General features: G+C 41.3%; 1 protein-coding gene across 12 annotated transcripts in view; it reads right to left on the bottom strand.

Moving 5' to 3' along the window:
- Positions 1 to 18,914, bottom strand: part of ptprfa (protein tyrosine phosphatase receptor type Fa) — a 404,110-nt gene that overhangs the window by 291,712 nt on the left and 93,484 nt on the right. For 11 of the 12 annotated variants that reach the window (XM_028586901.1, XM_028586900.1, XM_028586904.1 and 8 more), the window contains exon 2: positions 10,337 to 10,496. In XM_028586901.1, the coding sequence (XP_028442702.1) occupies positions 10,337 to 10,430 (94 nt within the window). In that variant the 5' untranslated portion in view covers positions 10,431 to 10,496. Of the gene's footprint in view, positions 1 to 335; positions 363 to 10,336; positions 10,497 to 18,914 lie in introns of those variants that run through there. The other variant, XM_028586907.1, reaches the window with a different exon arrangement.

Genomic DNA, 18,914 nt, shown 5'->3' with positions numbered 1-18,914 from the left:
ATTATTACCATCATTGTAAGTGCAAGTTAAGTTCATTTATACACCACACACTAATATATTTGTCAACAATAACTGATATGGGACAAACACATAATATATACATGACAACAGATTGAAAAATTAATGGGCCAAAAAAGGCGGGTGAATAAAACCGTGTCTTTAGTCTTGCAAACTATACCACCCCTGCTTTATTACTGTTATTAACAAGCTAACGCTAGATTGTCATGCTAGTCAGCTGGATAACGAGTAAACAGCAGCACCAGAAGAGCTACTGGAGGGACGGTACGTTCCTCCCTTCAGAACGGAACAGAAGTAGGATAGTGTAGTGACTTTACCCTGCTGTTGAACTCCCTTCCTCCTCATCAAGGACTCCAACATGTTTACGTTTTAGGTGCTGACTCATCACCGTGGTGCGCCCCTGCCATGCCGTGTCGCTTTTGCTTATCTTGCAATTAACACGTTTCTGATTTATTTAGCGTGAAATGCTCCCACACCTTGGATGACTTGGGTCGTACTGATTTCTCTGCCTCCGCCGAGTGTTTCAGAACAACGTTGCGGGTCTCTCCGGTCTCTCTCCGTTTTTCCTCTACCCCCGCTCTGCTCTTTTTTCTTTTCTTTCGCTCCGCGCTGCTCCTCTCTGCGCTCAACTCAATTTTTTTTTATCTCCGCGACTGAGTGGCGTAATAGTTGCGCGACACAACGAATCGATAATGAAATTCGTTGCCAACTTTTTAAGTAATCGAATTTTATCGATTTTATCGATTCGTTGTTGCAGCCCTACATGGCATTATGCAATGGAGTGTTCACAGGCAGAAACACTACCACCACAAACATCAACACCACACTATATTGTACAGTGCACTACAGCGCATCATAACCAAAAAGCTCCTATTCTTTTTTACCAAACACATTCTCACTCCCATCGCGTCAAAAAGCAACGTTTGGTCAGGTGCCTTTGGCGTTTGTTATTGACGCAAAAAAGTCTCCTTTAGCGCCTATATGTAGACGCGCTTGGTCGGGACTCTTGGCGTCACTTTTTGACGCTCTGGGTCGTGTCGACGGTTTAACTGACATGTTGCACAAGAACGGGACAGTTAGGTTTAGGAAAATATGGTGGGTGGGATTATAAAATGTACGATTCAGTGAGACGCGGGACAAGAACGGGACAAGTCCGGGAAAGTCCTGTCTTGTTTGACCCATCCACCACCCCCAACCAACCCCCTTACGCAGATTTTCTGTCTTTCATACTACTCTTTACCGTTGCCTCTCTTAATACTACGTCATCTTACAGCTGCTGCTCTGCCCCGTGCGTTCCATACAGACGCTAAATGGGGATTTTGTTGGACTCATACATCAATTGGCATACCAGTGGTACTCTTCATGTTCTAGGACGGGTTTTACATAATTTGACATTGTTTGAGTTATTTGTCTGTATGTCCACCAGATTTTACAAGGTATACGAATGGATAGAGGAGAGTCTTCCGGTTTGTACTGTAACCATGGATACATGGACAAGCACCACTGGAATAATGCTAAACAAACATCTAGATTTGATGATTATGTGGCAAGATCTTTGCTGTTGTCTGTCAGGGTGGCAGCCTTACGGCTGTGGATGTAAACAGAATCAGTAAATCTGAACAATAAGGCAGGATCTATTTTATGGCTAGACTGTGGTTTCCCTGGAGACCATCACAGAGCAAAGGCCCAGGAAGGAAGATTTGGAGTGTTGCGCAGTACCTTCATCCACAGAAAGGTCCAGGCCATCATGTTCCTGTAGCAGTTAGGCTTTTGAATGAACAATGTTGAAGCAATGTCTTTTCCAATATTCATTCATTCTTTGTATCGGGCAAATACTTACACTGTTATTGACTGCATGATGTTTACATGGTTGTACATTGACAGATTTACACTTTTGTTTTTAATGATTTTGTTTTCTAACCTATTGACTGTATACTTGGCTTTTACTGACCCTCTTATTGTTGTTGCAATGGAACTATGTACTTCCCTTCAATGACTCCACCTGGTGTTATTTATTGTGTAGAAGACGTATTGTGTTTGCTGCGTCTATGTCTTTGTCGACATAGTCTATTTCGACGTTTCATTTCCTGGATTGTTCAGATGCCGCCGAAAATTCCGTCAGATGTCTTTCATTTTCGGCCGGATGTTTGTCTCCTTCCACTTTCTGTGTGTTGGCGTTCTAAACTCTGGTGGATTTCTGAGGACTATGGTTAACTGCTCCTTAGATCTCTGCAGGGTAAATCCAGACAGCTAGCTAGACTATCTGTCCAATCTGAGTTTTCTGTTGCACGACTAAAACAACTTTTGAACGTACACATGTTCCACCAAAACAAGTTCCTTCCCGAGGCTGTTTTGCAGAGGCACCGTGGCTCCGTCCGGAGCTTAGCCCCGCCCCAAGACTGATTGTGATTGCTTTAACGAGCATGTTTTTCTCCTATCCAGGAAAGTGGGTGTGGACTAGCTAGACCCTTCTCCGCAGCACTGTGGAGGAAGGTCTGGCAATGCGAGAATGTTGTCGACTAGACCTGCAAAGATTTATGGATTAATCAATAAATTGTCCAGAATAAGGCATACTTTATTGATTCTCAAAGGGAAATTACATTTTTTTCACTATGCCGTTATTGTTTCACACATTACGCACAGGCCCGAAATACGCACACTTGCACAAACAGTGCTGTGTATGATTGTGTATGTGAAACTGTTAATTTTAATTTAATTGAAAATTATACACATGCATTAATGGAGAAATGTCTATTAAATGAATGAAATGAATGAACTATTTGGATAATCGATTTGTTTGATTTTATTTTTTAAAAAAAATTCAACTTCTCTGATTCTAGCTTCTTAACACTAGAAGTGCCGGAATTCCATAACTACTAGAACTGCCGTGAGCGACACATTCCAAACTCTATAATCTCTCATGATAAATACCTAATTGCGATATTGTATTATGTATTGTGTTAGGATATCTTTAGAAAAACGTAATAACACCGAAATGTACATTTTGACGAGTTTAATTATACATTTGAGTAGTAATACGTGTTTCAATAATTCATATCATGGCATAGTAAACCGTCATTATTACATACATTCATATCCCGAAAAATATGGTCTGGAAATTCATTCAACTTAACTCATAACAGCCAAATAACAATTAAAAGTATCTTATTTGAACATTTAGCTATAACCTAACCTAACCTGGCTCTGCTGTGGTGCCCCGCTGCCATTTTTTCCTCCATAAACTCCGCTCTCAGCTCCTCTGCCAGTTGCTGCATGAACTTCCTCCGGACAATTTTACTGCTGGTGCACTTCTTGGAGAGGATGAGTGCAATGATTCCAGCCAGTTCAGGATGTATAAAGTTATATGAACATGTAAACAGCCACCGGCCATCTACGTGTACTGCGCCTTTCACAGAGCAAACGCCCGATGCTTGCCTTCTGATTCAGAACTGAGTCCATCCACGCCGTATTTATTGTAGTAGCCTACGTTACCGACTCTGGCTTTGCCTTCGGCCCATCGGTGATGCCCACACTTTTTACTCGAGACCGCTAGTTACGTTTCTCTGATAGAGACTATGGTAGTTACTAAGCAACCAAGATGCGTCTTCAACCGCGCGAAATATTAAAAACAATACCGCGAAAATCCGAGCGGTCAATATGACCGTGTATGGCCGAAATAGGTAAAATTGATTGTATTTTCTTTGCCTTTTGTGTAATGTATGTAAAAACAATTTTAAATTAAAATACAGACTATTTTAGAAAAATTCAGGCAGCAGCAGGATTGTATTTTTTTATTCAGCAAAGTTATTACACGTATAAATTTCAAAACGGTCAAAATGACCGTCATGGCCGTTCTAGTGTTAAACAAACAAAACAAAACAAGACATTTAAGAACGTCATCTTGGGCTTTGGAAAACTCTGATCAACTTTTTTTTTTGCGTTTTATTACATTTTAGAGACCGAACAACTAATAAATTATTCGATAAATAGACAGATTAATCAACAATGAAAATAACTTTTAGTTGCAGCCCTATTGTCGACATAGTGTGTATGTCCTTGTCTATATTGGCCAACTGATTTCCTCTTTGGGAATTAATAAAGTTCATTCTATTCTACCCTATTGGGGAAAAAAACAGTTCCGCTACTTCCAGCACTATGTGTATGATGTCTGGGCAATTTTTCTCAGAAGATTTTGGTTCCATATAGGTTTAAAGGGTTTGGTTTCTATAAGAATCTCCGAAAATCTCAACTCTTGGTGAGAAATTAATGATTCTCATTTTTCTCTGGAGTGCAGTGCTCACACAGAAAGGTAATTGCTGACACAGCCCCTCTGATGAATTCCTATCTGCTAAATTATAAAGGAAATTACACAATGTGTTCATTGTAGCCATGAAGCAACAAGTCCCGATAATGAACCTGTTGATTAGAAACATTGCCCTCTGAGGCTTAAAGGCTTCGCCCTGCCTCCGCCTGGCCTACTTACTGATAACTGCTCCCAGCATGCATCAGCAGTGTTTCTAACATCATCTGCACCTGGTGTTTGGTTTTACTACAACATACAATAAACATAAATACATATACACAAAGAAACTGTCTTATATTTTGCTGTTGTCACGACAATGAGCAATGCATCAAACAATACTTTAAATGATTGACAGGTTACTTTCAGGAGGACGCCCAAACCTCAATATCTCATCAACATTCTCGTATAGTAGGCATAAACATGAGGCAGCGTGTAGACTCCTGCTGGTAGTTGCCATGGTAACGTTAGCGAGATGTTTGGCGAGACGTTGTGACCGACAAGACCCAATTGGGCGGCGAAACATTGGCGTCCGTGTCGGTGTTGCCAAAGGTCTCCGTTTGCGGCCGTTGAGACTGCAACGCAACCCCGCAGATTCCAAACCAAAATGGGTCAGAAGTTTTTCTAAATGTCTCCGGTTTAGGGGCTCGGAAACGCCAGAGCAGGGGGGAATTAGGGGGGGAAACATAGCAAAAGACATTTGTTTTTAAACCAAAACGTAGCAATGTAAATGTAGCCGGAAAGTGCATGTATTTAACTGCCATGCATCAATGGTCACGTTTGAATATCTGTCTCAAGGCTTGATTAACTAACTCCTGTCAGCTGTATATACTGTTAAACTAATTTCCCTTACTGACTAGACAAATATGAAATTACATTGTCCATGTTCCTACTGCATTTGCCATCCCCAAAATTGATGTTGTGATCATAAAACATAGCTGACTTGGTTCAATGGAATTCTCATGGGAGACGTAAAGAACCATCATTGCATTAGAAAGGCTCTGGTCAATGCATGCAGATAATTTTTTAGTCTCCAAACCCAGCCATGAACCCTGACTCAGTGCTCATAACGGGTGCTACATGCTGTTGACCTTTTTACTGTTTCTTCTCCTCACATTACCGGATGCAGGGTACAGCTGTGGAGCGTATCTGAGACTACTACATAGACAGACTCATCACTAAGCCACGACCAAGCTATATTTCTTTTCTGAACATTTTAAAAAGAGACTACAGATGACAAATTAGCTTATAGCAAGTCTCGCATAGCCAGACCTTCCACCACAGCACTGCGGAGAAAGGTCTGGCTAGTTCACAACATTCCAGGATGGGATAAAAAGGTGCTCTGGTTTATTGGCATTTCTTTAAACCGATCACAATCGCAGGACGGAGCAATGGTGCCTCTGCAAAATGGCTTAGGGAAGGAACGTGTTTTTGTGGAACATGTGTACATTCAAAAGTAGTTTTAGTTGTGCAACAGAAAACTCAGATTGGACATAGTCTAACTAGCTGTCTGGATTTACCCTGCAGATGTCTGAGGAGCAGTTAACCATAGGGTGACCATATTTTGATTTCCAAAAAAGAGGACACTCGGCCTGGCCTCGAGACAAATCCAGACAGTGGTGATTCTCAGAGGTTAATGAGCATGCTTTATTATGCCCTAATTGTGCAAAAATAACTGTAATAAAATAAAATCTGTAACAACATGTAACAAAATAATAGCTCTCTTTTAAAATAAATAAATAATATGAAATAATGTTCTAAATATGACCTCTTCTGTGTTAGAAAATCCAGCTTCAACAAAATATCTCTTAATACCTTTTCAATGTAATAACATAAATAATAAAGACACTGAAACATATGTGCCAGCTTTGCACACGGTGCACTCCGCCTCCCACTTGTCCGGTCCCGACCGGGACGGTACGTGGGACATTTTTTTTGCAGTTCAACTGTGAAGCTGCACTAGTCTTGTTTTATGGTTGTAAGTGGCCTGATGTTTATACTTGTGCGCTAGTGTGTGCGTCGAGACGGCGTGTGTGCGCGTGTGTGTGTGTGTGTGGGGAGTGGGTGATATAGAGCGGGGGAGAAGTGAGAGTGACAGCGAGCGAGTCCTACCGACTCTAGAGTCATAGTGAGAGAAACAAAGTGTCTCCCCTGTGTTTTCTGACCACGGTGGGAAATCTTTAGCAGGAAACGCTTCGGCATTTTGTGTGTAATGCTGCTCCGCTGTCTGCCCTGGTCCCTGTCTGTCTGCCCTGGTCCCTGTCTGTCTGCCCTGGTCCCTGTCTGTCTGCCCTGGTCCCTGTGTATGTGCGCGTCGCAGAGCCGCTCACAAGGCAGCCTCTCGGGAATTACGTCACACAACAAAGTAGCCTACCGTAGTATTGTGTTGAGCAAAGCGCCAGTCAATTTAAGTACATGCTTAATGGTCCCATGAAAAACAGTGAAAACCGGACATTTTATTTAATTTATAAAACCCCCCCGGACGCCCGGACAGTAGGTAAAAAGTGGACATGTCCGGGCAAAAGAGGACGTTTGGTCACCCTAGTTAACCATAGTCCTCAGAAATCCACCCGGGGTTTAGAACGGCAACACGAAGAAAGGCCGAAAATGAGGGACATCCGGCATTATTTCCGGAGTATGTCTATAAGGTGCTATGTTACATTACATGTCATTTAGCTGACGCTTTTATCCAAAGCAACTTACAATTACTATATATGTCAGCGGTTGCATGCCTCTGGAGCAGGGGTCACCAACACGGTGCCCGCGGGCACCAGGTAGCCCCCAAGGACCACATGAGTAGCCCTCAGGCCTGTTCTAAAAATTAAAATTGAATATTGATATTATCTGTTTCCCATCCTGTTAAGTCATTGTTGATAATTATTGTGAGAAATCATTAACATGATCAGTGTCTTCACATTGATGAGTGTCATTAATCATTAATAATCATATATAACTAAAGGCAAACTGAGCACATTTGTCATTTCAGAAGAGTGTATCAAACTGGTAGCCCTTCGTATGACTCAATACCCATAAAGTAGCTCTCAGTTTCAAAAAGGTTGGTGACCCCTGCTCTGGAGCAACTAGGGGTTAACTGTCTTGCTCATATCCACTCCGCCATCATCCATCCATATATAAATAAAACTTTGTCTCCATCTATGATATCTATCCTCTTAAGTCACTGTTGTAAGGGGTGTGTCTCCTGCCTCTAGGGGCCTCACAATCCTCTAGGTTATTTTTTTTCCTGTGGACAGGGTTTTTTAACAACGCATTATGTAATAACAACGTGTTGTGTAATAAAATGCCAAAATGTAATAAATATTCACTTCATTATGTAATAACAACCACATTATGTAATAATTTGCCACTTTTGGTAATAAAAACCTGAACGCAATATGTAATAACTGTCTCTGCATTTTGTAATAATGTTAATAATAGTAATAATGTTCTCACAAAATGCGATGGTTGCACTTTTTTTTTAAGAAAATGTAATATGGTGCATTATGTAATAACCAAGCAAAATGGCATTCATTTTTTATAACATTGTAATGTTTATTTTATGAATTCTAGAGTGAATCATGGTGACTCAAAAATTAATTTAAAAAAAATATACTGTTTAGTAGATTAGTACCTTCCATTGGTCAATACACATCCCTATATTTATTACATAAATGAGGCAGATTATTACATAATGCGGGTGTTATTACATAATGAAGTATAAATGTACATGTTGACGTTTTATTACATAATGTGTTGACAGGTGTGATGATTGTGTTGGTACAGGGTGAGTATAGGGACACCAGGCAGGTGTCTATTCATCTGCACGTGTTGGTAACAGACAAGCAGAGATACCATCTGGACCTGTGGCCTTGTTGAAACTGATTTGCTTAAAGTGCTCATATTATGCTTTTTGGCTTTTTCCCTTTCCTTTATTGTGTTATATATCTTTTTTTGTGCACGTTACAGGTTTATAAAGTGAAAAAGCCCAAAGTCCACCCCAAAGGGACTTACCATCTCCAAAAAAAACACTGTTCACAAACTGCTCCAAACAGCTCTATTGTAGTCCAGCCTTTACTTCAGAGACAAACGTGGTTCACTTTGTAACACACGTTATAATGCTCGCCTAGCTGCTAGCGTGGCACGCCCTCATACTCTGCTTCTGACTGGCTAGTAGTCCTTACCTAGCTACTGCGCATGTGTGACTCCCAACAAAGATGGAATAGAAGTGTCATGTCTCACTCTGTAGCTAAAACAGAGAGCTCAACACACAGGGTGAAAAGAGGAGCTGCAGCTATGTGCAGTACAACAAAAATATGGTGTTTTTTGAAAATTAAACCATGTAAACCTATTCTGGTACAATCTCTAAATAAAATTATGAACTTGAAAATGAGCATAATATCTGCACTTTAAGGATGCTTTAACATCAAGCACTAGGGCTGGACAATTAATCGAAAATGTATCGACATCAAAATTCTGAAGCTGTTATCGACGTATTTTTCCCATGACGATAATTTCGATAATTTTTATAAGCTTCTTTTTTTCTTATGCAAGTTATCAGTCACAGTAACAATTATTTTGTATGTTTATATTTCTTTTTCTGTATTTATTGTTTATTTCCTATTATTAATGTTTAATATGTTTGTTGTTTGTTTGTTTATGTATGCAACTTTTACCGAGGCAAATTCCACATAAGTGTACTTATTGTGGCAACCTTTTCTGATTCTGATAAGTAACAATAAGCACTCCACCAACAATACTTTAAGGGGGCGAATTCACCAAAGGATTGCACTGCTTGTGCACAAATTGTGAAATGCACCTAATTGCGCTGCCAAGCAAATAGTGTATCTAAGCTCCTGTGCTTATTGGCGCAAATTCGGCTCTTTTCTATGCAAATATCACAAACACTAGCGCTAACAGCCACACGCAGTTACAGTGACATTAATAGCATCTTCAGAGAGTTGGTGATAACTGTAGGACATCTATAAGGAGTGTCCTCCGCTGGTAAGGAGTGAGAGAGCTGATGGAGAGCCAGACTACACCTGCACTGACAATGCAGTGAGAGAACAGTGTAATGAGGAGCTTTTGTCTGTGAATAGGACTCCTCTGGAGCTACTCACATTAAAACCAACCTGTTGAACAATCCAAACCAATCAGAAGCACAGGAATGCTCTGCGTGCCGTTCAGATAAAATGTGTACTTTTGGCTCGACAAATAAGGCCTCATTCTTGTGGACAAAAACCACACAGCAGGCATGCGGCGAAAAGTTGAGACCGACTCAACTTTTGGAGAAACGCAACCCCAAGTCACACTGCGGTGGCCAATCATGTAACCGGAGATCAGAATTGTCGGTGTGTTTTGAGCTATGGTTTGAGGCGTGAGAGTCCCGTACAGGAAACAGGAAACATCACTGCCTCTATTGCTGCCACAAGAAAGTTTTTAAACACCAATCACAAGTAGTGAACTGCCCGGGAGTTTGTGTAATAGCTGAATGTTTCCTACAACAACAAAGCTCTCGCTATGTCTCGCTCATCTCTTTTCTTTCCCTCTCTATCCTGTGAAATAAAGCTGCCTTCAAGTGCGGCCAAAACTGCAATTCCTTGTATTCTGGGATTTGCCAATCATCTTCATCACGCCTGCAGCTTGTCCAGATTGGGCTGCGAGACTGTTGTTTGGTACGTGAGTCCCGTCTCTGTATAACGTAGGGTTTTTCTGGCGTGTTTCTACGACGTTAGACAGCCAATCACCAGCATAATTACATCTTGGTAGAAGCATGCTGCATGCTTATTGGCTCACTGACTCTGATGAGATTTGCTCCTTAGGTATTGAAATTGGGTATTGAATGACGAGGCATTTTTCGATACTCAGTACTAGGGAGGTAATTTGGTCGGTGCCTAAAAAGTATTGAATTGGGTACCCAGCCCTATTTTGCAGCCTCCATTTCAGCTAATGGATCCTAGCTGTCTGTAACACTGCTGACATATGGGCAGAGCTCGGAGCTGTGTGAAGAATATGAGTACTCACTCTCTGTGTGAGACGGCAGCACCAGTCCGGCCAGCAGCACCAGATGAAGAGCTCCCCCGGCGAGAGGCGACAACCGTCTGAATCTAAGGTCCATGGTCTGACTGTTGGTCCTGAGGCTGCTGCTGATTGGCTACCACCTCACACATTCATAGAGTGACACCTGCAAAGAGAACGGATGTTAACGATAGAGGTTCTGTAAAAAAAAAAATTAAATGTATTAGGATAATGCACATTAATCAACATTTCTGTAAATGCACCAGGGCTAGCCAGACGGCTAAGTTTCAACTGTAGTCCTAGTTACCCACCGGGACATAGCACAAAATTCTGGGCCGTGTAGAAAGGCATTTTCTATGGGCCCCTCTCCGCATTCACAGCTATTCATTCTAGCATCTTTCTTGGCCCTCCTCACATGAGGGCCCTGGGTACTCAGTCCCCTTTTCCCCCCCAGTCCGACGCCTCTGGTTACCCAGCATGCATGTGTTTAAGGTGGCAGGAAACCGGAGCACCCGGAGGAAACCCACGTTTCTCTCATCTGGCATGTGAAAACATTGACAGTTGCCACTGAGTTTGGTACTATAGCATTCTAATACAAAAGCCATACATTTCACCTTCAAGACGTTTATAATGTTCCGTTTTGATCAAACTGTATCAAAGAAGTTTTGACTTTGAATTGTGTGTATCGTTTCAGCAGCCACAGTTAGAGTGCTGTTGAATTTTACCGCTCAAAACTTAGAAGTGGTATTATATGTAAAAATATATATTTTGTTCACCCCATTTACATCAATAAGGGTAGATTGAATATTAGAAACACCACGAGGTAAAACACAATACAATTCAACAGCTCTGCAAAACACCATACAGTTGAATCACCTCGTCTCTAAAACACTTCTTACAAAGTCAAGTCAATTTATTTATAGAGCACATTTAAAACCAACCTAGGCTGAACAAAGTGCTGTACAAAGTCATATTATGTTATAAAAACAAAGGAAGACAATACAAATATAGACACAATGAACATCATACAAACAACACACCTCTATACAAATGTCCCTAAACTAAATCATACGCCAAAAAATAAAAATGTGTTATAAGACGGCAGTAGAGTAGGACCTAATATGAATGGGAAGTGTGTGGGACCCTTTGTTTTCATCCGAGACAGTGGAATAGCTAAAAGGAACTGATTAGGCGATCTTAGGTTCCTGGAGGAGTAATGTAGGGTAAGGAGATCAGGAAACACTGAATGTTTCAACTTTCATAAAGGCGTCTGTAGGTGTGTACCTGATTTGAGACAAGAACATTGCAAGATTATGGCGCATATTACAACTTTCATTTTTCAGCCAGAGAAATATCTTTGAGAATGCAGCGCTCAGAAGTGAAGTGTACCTGCAGTACGAGAAAGCACCTGGCTCCACTCTCATGTTCCTGCTATTAGTCTACATCATCCTGAGCCAAACATGAACTAAAGCAGCAACGCTTCCAGTCCCAGCAAACCACAGGGGCCTGGACGGTGCCAGCTGGTGTTTAAGGGGCGAGGTAAATCAGAAATACAACGAACCTTATGAACATTATGTTCAACAAGTCAATCAACTACAGATTGCTTTATTTGTATACAAGATTCTTCCTTCATTCTATAATGAACTCTATTCTTAGGGTCCTATGTTGCACCCGGCGCAGTGTCTTTGCTAGTTTAAGACCGACGCAGTTGTCAATTTCCCATCCAGCGTCAACGTTGTTTAAATAGCGTTCTGGTAACGCAGGGAGGTGTGTTCAGGTGAATTCTTGGCGTATTGCTATCTTGAGGCAGCGGGATGTGATCGCGCCACTGACCATCTGTGCGCCCATGGGAGTGCTGGTCTTACAGGGAGTTGTGTTCAGGTGAATTCTTGGCGTATTGCTATCTTGAGGCAGAGGGAAGCGATCGCGCAGCATTTCAATGTTATTTTAACGCCTAGGCTCGCGCACAGCGCGCACACACTATGCTTGTTACACACACACACACAGGGAAGCGCTCAGCACACACACATGCAAAAGATTACAAATAAAAAATATTACGGTGCAAATCCGCCATCATAATAGGTAAGGTACAAACACACTTGGCTTTTAAAGGGAATGGAAGATGACACTGATTGGTTTATTGCATGTTACACCCAAAACACACCTATTGAATTAATGAAGACACTAAGTACAACCCTTTTGAACCATGCGCCCGGCGCACGGACCCTAAGACTAGCAAAAGTGGACTTGGACACGCCCTAAACGCACCTGTGCCATGCGCTTCACGCCGTGTGTTTCGATCGTTAAAATAGGGCCCTTAGTAACTTCATAATCATGCCACTTGAAATAACTACAAACTCAGGCCTTCTATCTGTCAAATATTTCAACTTCAGTTTGGTTTAAATTACAGAGGTTCAGTGTTGTGGAATGCTTTACCATCAGATTTTTCAAAGCTAACACCTGGGGTCCATTCCAGGAAGGAGGTTTAACAAACTCTGAGTCTAACCCTGATGTCTGAATTGATTTACCCTGAGATGGGAAACTCAGAGTTTTCGGTTCCAGAACAGCTGATTTGAGTTGGTTCAATCAACTTGGAGTAGGTTCACTCAGGGTTACGCGCTTGCACAACCACTATAAAAAGGCAGCATGAATGCAGCCATGATTCTACGATTCACCATGGTAACAACCACAAACAAACGGGTCGGCGGAAATACTCATGCGCACAAACAGCGCATTTCGTTAAAAAAGCAAGATGGTGGCTGCTGCTGCAAAAGAGAGAGAATTGGTGTGGGAGAAAATTGCTGCTCGAGTCAATGCGTACGCATTAACAGTGTATTAATTTCATATTTAATCACAGTTAAATTATAATATTAGGCTACTGGTGAAAACTGGAATTGTATTACACCTATAATTTCATTTAGGTGCAATCCTGCGGGCGAAAAAGTAAACTATACTAATCCCATTCTGAGGCTGCAGCACCATGATCATTAACAGAACTATAATGTAGAATCATTTATTTCTTTTTAATGGGTCTGGTTTGTGTCCAGGGAACACTACAAAAACGTTTAAAAAACATTTCAGAGCAAGTCACACTTTTCTGACGGCTCTACAGTGGCTTTACTATTACAGTATGATCCGCTACACTGTTATAAAGAAAACTGCCGTTTGCAAAAAACGTAATGCGACACAAAGAATCTGCTGGGATGTTAAAGCCTGTCCACGATGGTTGATGTTAGTGATATGAGGACGGATAAGGTATCTACACATCTAATGGACTGTGATAAAAAATACCTCTCAAATCGGTTATGTGGAAATGAAAATACATCTATAGTCGGGACTCAATATCATAAACTCATAAACTCTCTGTGAATTAATACAGCTTTTTCATCAATGGGATCTTCGACAAAAGGACATGACATGTTTGAGAAAAAAACGTTTTATAATCTAACATAAACCAATCCTTTTTTTATTCATGTAGATAACAAACTGCATTAAAATGCGCCTGATACAGACTGAATGAATGAATGAGGAAATGAGTTTCTTCCCTCTTAGAGGGAGGAGACTGAGAGAAACTCGAGGTTTCTTGAAGAAAACCTGCTCCCGACCAGGTTAGGTTCACAGGCTCAGTTACCATAGTAACTGACTCTGAGGTTTAGTTACCTCTTAGGTTTGTTTTTGTCTGTGCAATGTTATCCCTATGGGATGTCTTTGTAAACAACCCATGCAACTACTAATATTATTTTTTCTGTTGATTTGATATTGTTTGTAATTTTAGTTTGGGCCTTTTCGCTCTCTCTCTTCAGTATTTTAGTTTCTTTCTATTTTAAGATTTTTTTTTTTTAAGATTAATATTTTTTGGGGCATTTTCTGCCTTTATTTTTGACAGGAAAGATGAAGACATGTGTATTGTCTTACAGTGGAGTGTCTATACTGTGACACATATAGACCACTGAATACTAAAAACACTGACGGATCTAAAAGTTTATGTTGATGAAAAATTACCGATGCATGTATGAAATGAATTATGTGCACGCTTGTATTGGTATGCATACAAAATATAGCCTACAAGGTCTCCAGTGTTCTAGAAACTTTAAGCCCATCGCTCATTATACAGCACAGCGTACAAACTAAACAAAGATGGAGGAATTCTCACAAGTAAGCAACAGACCTACTTCACAGGCTCCTTCACAAATCACACCAACAGGTTCCTGAATAATCAAGCCTCATTGAGACATTTCAAATGGATCATGTCTTGGTTCCTGAGAGAAAACCCCACAGCATTTCATGAGGGCCACAAGGTGGCCCTAGGCTTGTTGCAACAGGGGCAGTGGCTTCCACCACAAAGTACTTAAGATTCTTTCATACTGCGGTTTAGGCTTAAACAGGAGGCAGCGTGTATACTCGGCCCGTTGCTGGTAGTTGCCATGGTAACGTCAGTAGCTTTTAGTCTGACAGAACAAGACGTCACGACCCAATCAGGTGGCAGAACATTGGCGTCAGTGTCGGTGTTGACAAAGCTCTCCGTATGCAGCCAGGGGCGTAGCACAAAATTCTGGGCCCTGTAGAAAGGCATTTTTATGGGCCCCTTCCCGCATCCACAGCTATTAATTCTAGCATCTTTTTGGGCCCTCCTCACATGAGGGCCCTGGGTACTCAGTCCCCTTTTCCCCCCCAGTCCGACGCCCCTGTTTGTGGCCGTTGAGACTGCAACACAACCCTGCAGATTGCAGAAGTGTTTCCAAATGTCTCCGGTTTAGGGGCTCGGAAACGCCAGAGGAGGGGGAATGATATATTCCTTTTTAAACCAAAATGTAGCAACGTAAATGTAGCCAAAGTATCACATGTACTGACATTTTTAATAAAAATTATTTTTATTTATTTATTTTATTTATTTTATTTATTTTATTTATTTTATTTATTTTATTTATTTTATTTATTTATTTTTGGTCGTTTGCCTTTACTTGACAATTGAGTGTAAAGGTGGACAGGACACAAAAATCGAACCCAAGACATTGTGTGCTTACATGATAAGCACTACTAGGCCATGGGGACACCCCGACAGAACAATCCAACCGAAATATGACTTAACAATACTTGAGCAGGAATAAAAAGATGTATTCACTCCAACCCTTGCGGTTATCAAAAATAATGCACTGCACAAGCACCCCTACAATAAGCTGTAGCTTGTTGTGGATTATCCCGAATGGGTTTCTTGTGGTTTCCACCGATTCCATGTGGTTACTGAACTGCAAGCACCTTGGAACAACTCCAGCCCAGTCTTTACAACTTCACTGATTGCACATCAAGGCCAAATATGTGCTGAGATAGATCGCCGTGAATCCAGGGATCAGAGCGATACAAACCACTGCCTTCTGCCTCAGCACACCAGCAATTTACAGAGAGAGCAGTGGTCCGGCTGTACTTTCCCCTGATCCTCCTCCTTTCTCAGATGAAATCCAACAATATGAATCCCATCAACTTCACCATCCGTGCAGATGCACACAGCCGACAGCTCGAATACATATTCAGTTTTATCTGCCTTTCAGTAAATACGGTATGTTAAATCTGCGTGACAGCTAAACACTTTTTTGCTGAAATATATTCAAAAGGAAATACACACACACACACACACACACACACACACACACACACACACACACACACACACACTTCATGAAAGCTTTGAATATTTCCACACGGTGTGCCTGAAAACCCACCCAGGTTGAAAAATTACAGAAAGTCTTTTAGAAAGGGTTCAGAGAAAGTTTGGGGACAATTTCCAACATCGTTGACGTGTCATTAGGTGTGCTTTGACAGGAAGACAGGGAGGTGACTAGGTGCTGGATTTGCACAGTCTTCCCGGATCAACAGCAATTCTCCATACCGTTACTATTGTCTGCCAACAGTGGCGTAGAGACAGCTGCAACAACCCTTTCATGTGTGCTCAGCCGTCCCACAAATCACAACGCATCCATTCTACAGCTCAAACTGTTTAATCACCAATCAGGGGGATCCGAGTTCCAGTACATCCTGGCTCGGTTACTTCTGACATTGCTGCACTGCAGCGTTTTGTATCTGTAATAGGATCCAAACTGAAAGAAGGTTAATCAATCAATATCAGTCAGTTGTGATATCCCTAAGTTTTTCTCAAGAAAATAAAATACACACACACACACACACACACACACACACACACACACACACACACACACACACACACACACATACACAAACACCAGTATGTAGAGAGACATTTAAGAAGTTGTATATCATTACATCTTTGCTTTGAAAAAGCACTCAGAGAAGACTCTTGTTCCAACCCATCTGTCCTCTCGTTTTTCCTCCTACACACAACGTTAATGCCTGAGCTGTAGTTAGGTTGAAACTTGTAGTTGTGAAAGGCAGGTTTATGTATTATGTATTATTATTGTAATTTTAATCTATGCCTTAGTTTTAGGTTGTTTTTGCATTTCAGAAAATATTTTCTTTAAAAACCAGACAGTAATATGATAATTAAATGAATGATGGTCCAGAGACCTCAGAGTAAGAGGATAGGATGGAGGGACAGTATTCAGATCCCTAAAAGTACGTACTAACACCACACTGTAAAAACTGTCTAACTGCGTGTCAATCACTGCTCATGCACACAAATTCATTCTCCCTTGTGGGGGGAGGGACTTATGAGACCATTTTGGGCTTTGGCAGAAAGGGGGGAGGGACTGAGAAGTTGTCGATGTACAAATTTTTGGGCTAAGTCCTGGATCTTCACAATCCTACCTACTGCACCTTTAATTTGTAACTAAAGCTGTAAGAATAATGTAGTAAAAAGGAGTAAAAAGTACAATATTTTGCTCTGAAATGTAGCGGAGTAGAAGTAGAAAGTGGCATGAAAAGAAAAAGACTCAAGAGAAATACTTACTTGAGTAAACACACTTAGTTACAGTACATTCCACCACTGCTGAGGAACACTACTTATGCATTTAAACACTTGCTTGGCAGCTTATGCAGTGGACGCATCCAGCACACACACAGGCACGCATGCACCCACACCCACACACACACACACACACACACACACACACACACACACACACACACACACAGGCTAGGTCACTCACGCATTGTCACTTTTCATGTTACTATTACTGTAAATGTTTGGTACACTATGTAGATAGTAACACCTCTCTCCTGTGAAGTTACCAGCAGCATTTGATTTAACCTCTTAATGTTAAACATGTCCCCTTAAATACTCCCTTTAAGAAACACAGTCCATTTAAGATACAATCATTAATACATTACAGTAATATGTTGCTATAGGAAGACAACTTAATATAATTAGTTTTTAAGCTCTCTACATAGACAGAGTTTGCCCGGCTTTGAGTATTTCCTCTGAATGTTACAATCTCCCAGGCCCCCTGAAGTACCCGCCATGCTTTCTGCACTTTTAGTTTTTAAAATCAAAATGAACCAAACAATTATATGAGCATTTGACTGATCTATAGGTATTTTATTATCTTCTTTGCTTTGTTTTAGAGCTCAGTTACAGTAGTTGTGTGAAGAATAAAAAAATAAAGTTTGAGGGAGAAGTTTAAACCCCTCCTACCTTTTTATATATATATATATATATATATATATATATATATATATATTTTTTTTTTTTTAACTGGAATGGTACACTGGCAAAGACTGTGAGCATGATCATCGAAAAGAAGCCAACTGTCTGTTTTCCGTCCCTGTAGGCCCAGTTTGGCTACAGTCACAGTACCAGCGCGACACCAGAAGTGCCCTATACATGTTCCCTGTAAAGGCCCCCGAGGAAAACCTCAGTGTTTCCTCTATGTTGATTGGCAAGTGGCGGTCCGCCATGGTTAGATTTCTCCCGCCACGGTATCAGAAAAAAGCCGTCTATCAGCCGTGATTGTTAGAGAGTCGCAGAATAGCGTGGACACGCGCTTCACAACGCAAGTGGGCACGCGTGCCACTCTGAGAAAAGGGAGAAAGAAAAAGAGACAGGCTGTCCGGAGGACCTAGTTGAGATGGCATGTGTGCATCCTTGAGAACTGTAAGTCGTATAACTAATATTGTCAGTCCATTTAAGCCTGTATTAGTCTATAGTTCTTACACATTTTTAGTTTCACCTTCACCTGCTAGCTAAATTGCACGTGGCTGTTGATTCAATACAACGCCCTTGATATCATATCATGGCATAGTAGGCTAAACCGTGATTATTTCATACATTCATGAAACATATTGGGGGAAATTCATTCAACATAATTCACAACCAAATAACAATTAAAAGTAGGCCTAGGCTATGTTATTTGAACATTTATAACCTAACCTAACTGGCACTGCCTCCGTTTTGGTGTCTGCTGCGGTGCGCAGCGCTGCTCGGACCGTGCACCGCTGCGTTACCGACTCTGGCTTTGCCTTCGGCCCATCGGTGATGCCCACTAGAGTCCGGATCGGGCCGAATTTTTCTGTCCGAGCCGGCCCGCGTCTGACAGAGCCGTGACCGAACCCGGCCAGGCCTTAATTTGTGTCCGAGCCCGACACAGTTAAAATCTCTTTTTTTTTTCTCATACTA

This window comes from Perca flavescens, chromosome 9 (assembly GCF_004354835.1).
Source record: "Perca flavescens isolate YP-PL-M2 chromosome 9, PFLA_1.0, whole genome shotgun sequence".
Taxonomy (NCBI): domain Eukaryota; kingdom Metazoa; phylum Chordata; class Actinopteri; order Perciformes; family Percidae; genus Perca; species Perca flavescens.
Note: the sequence above shows the minus strand (reverse complement) of the source record. Positions and strands in the feature narration are given on the sequence as shown.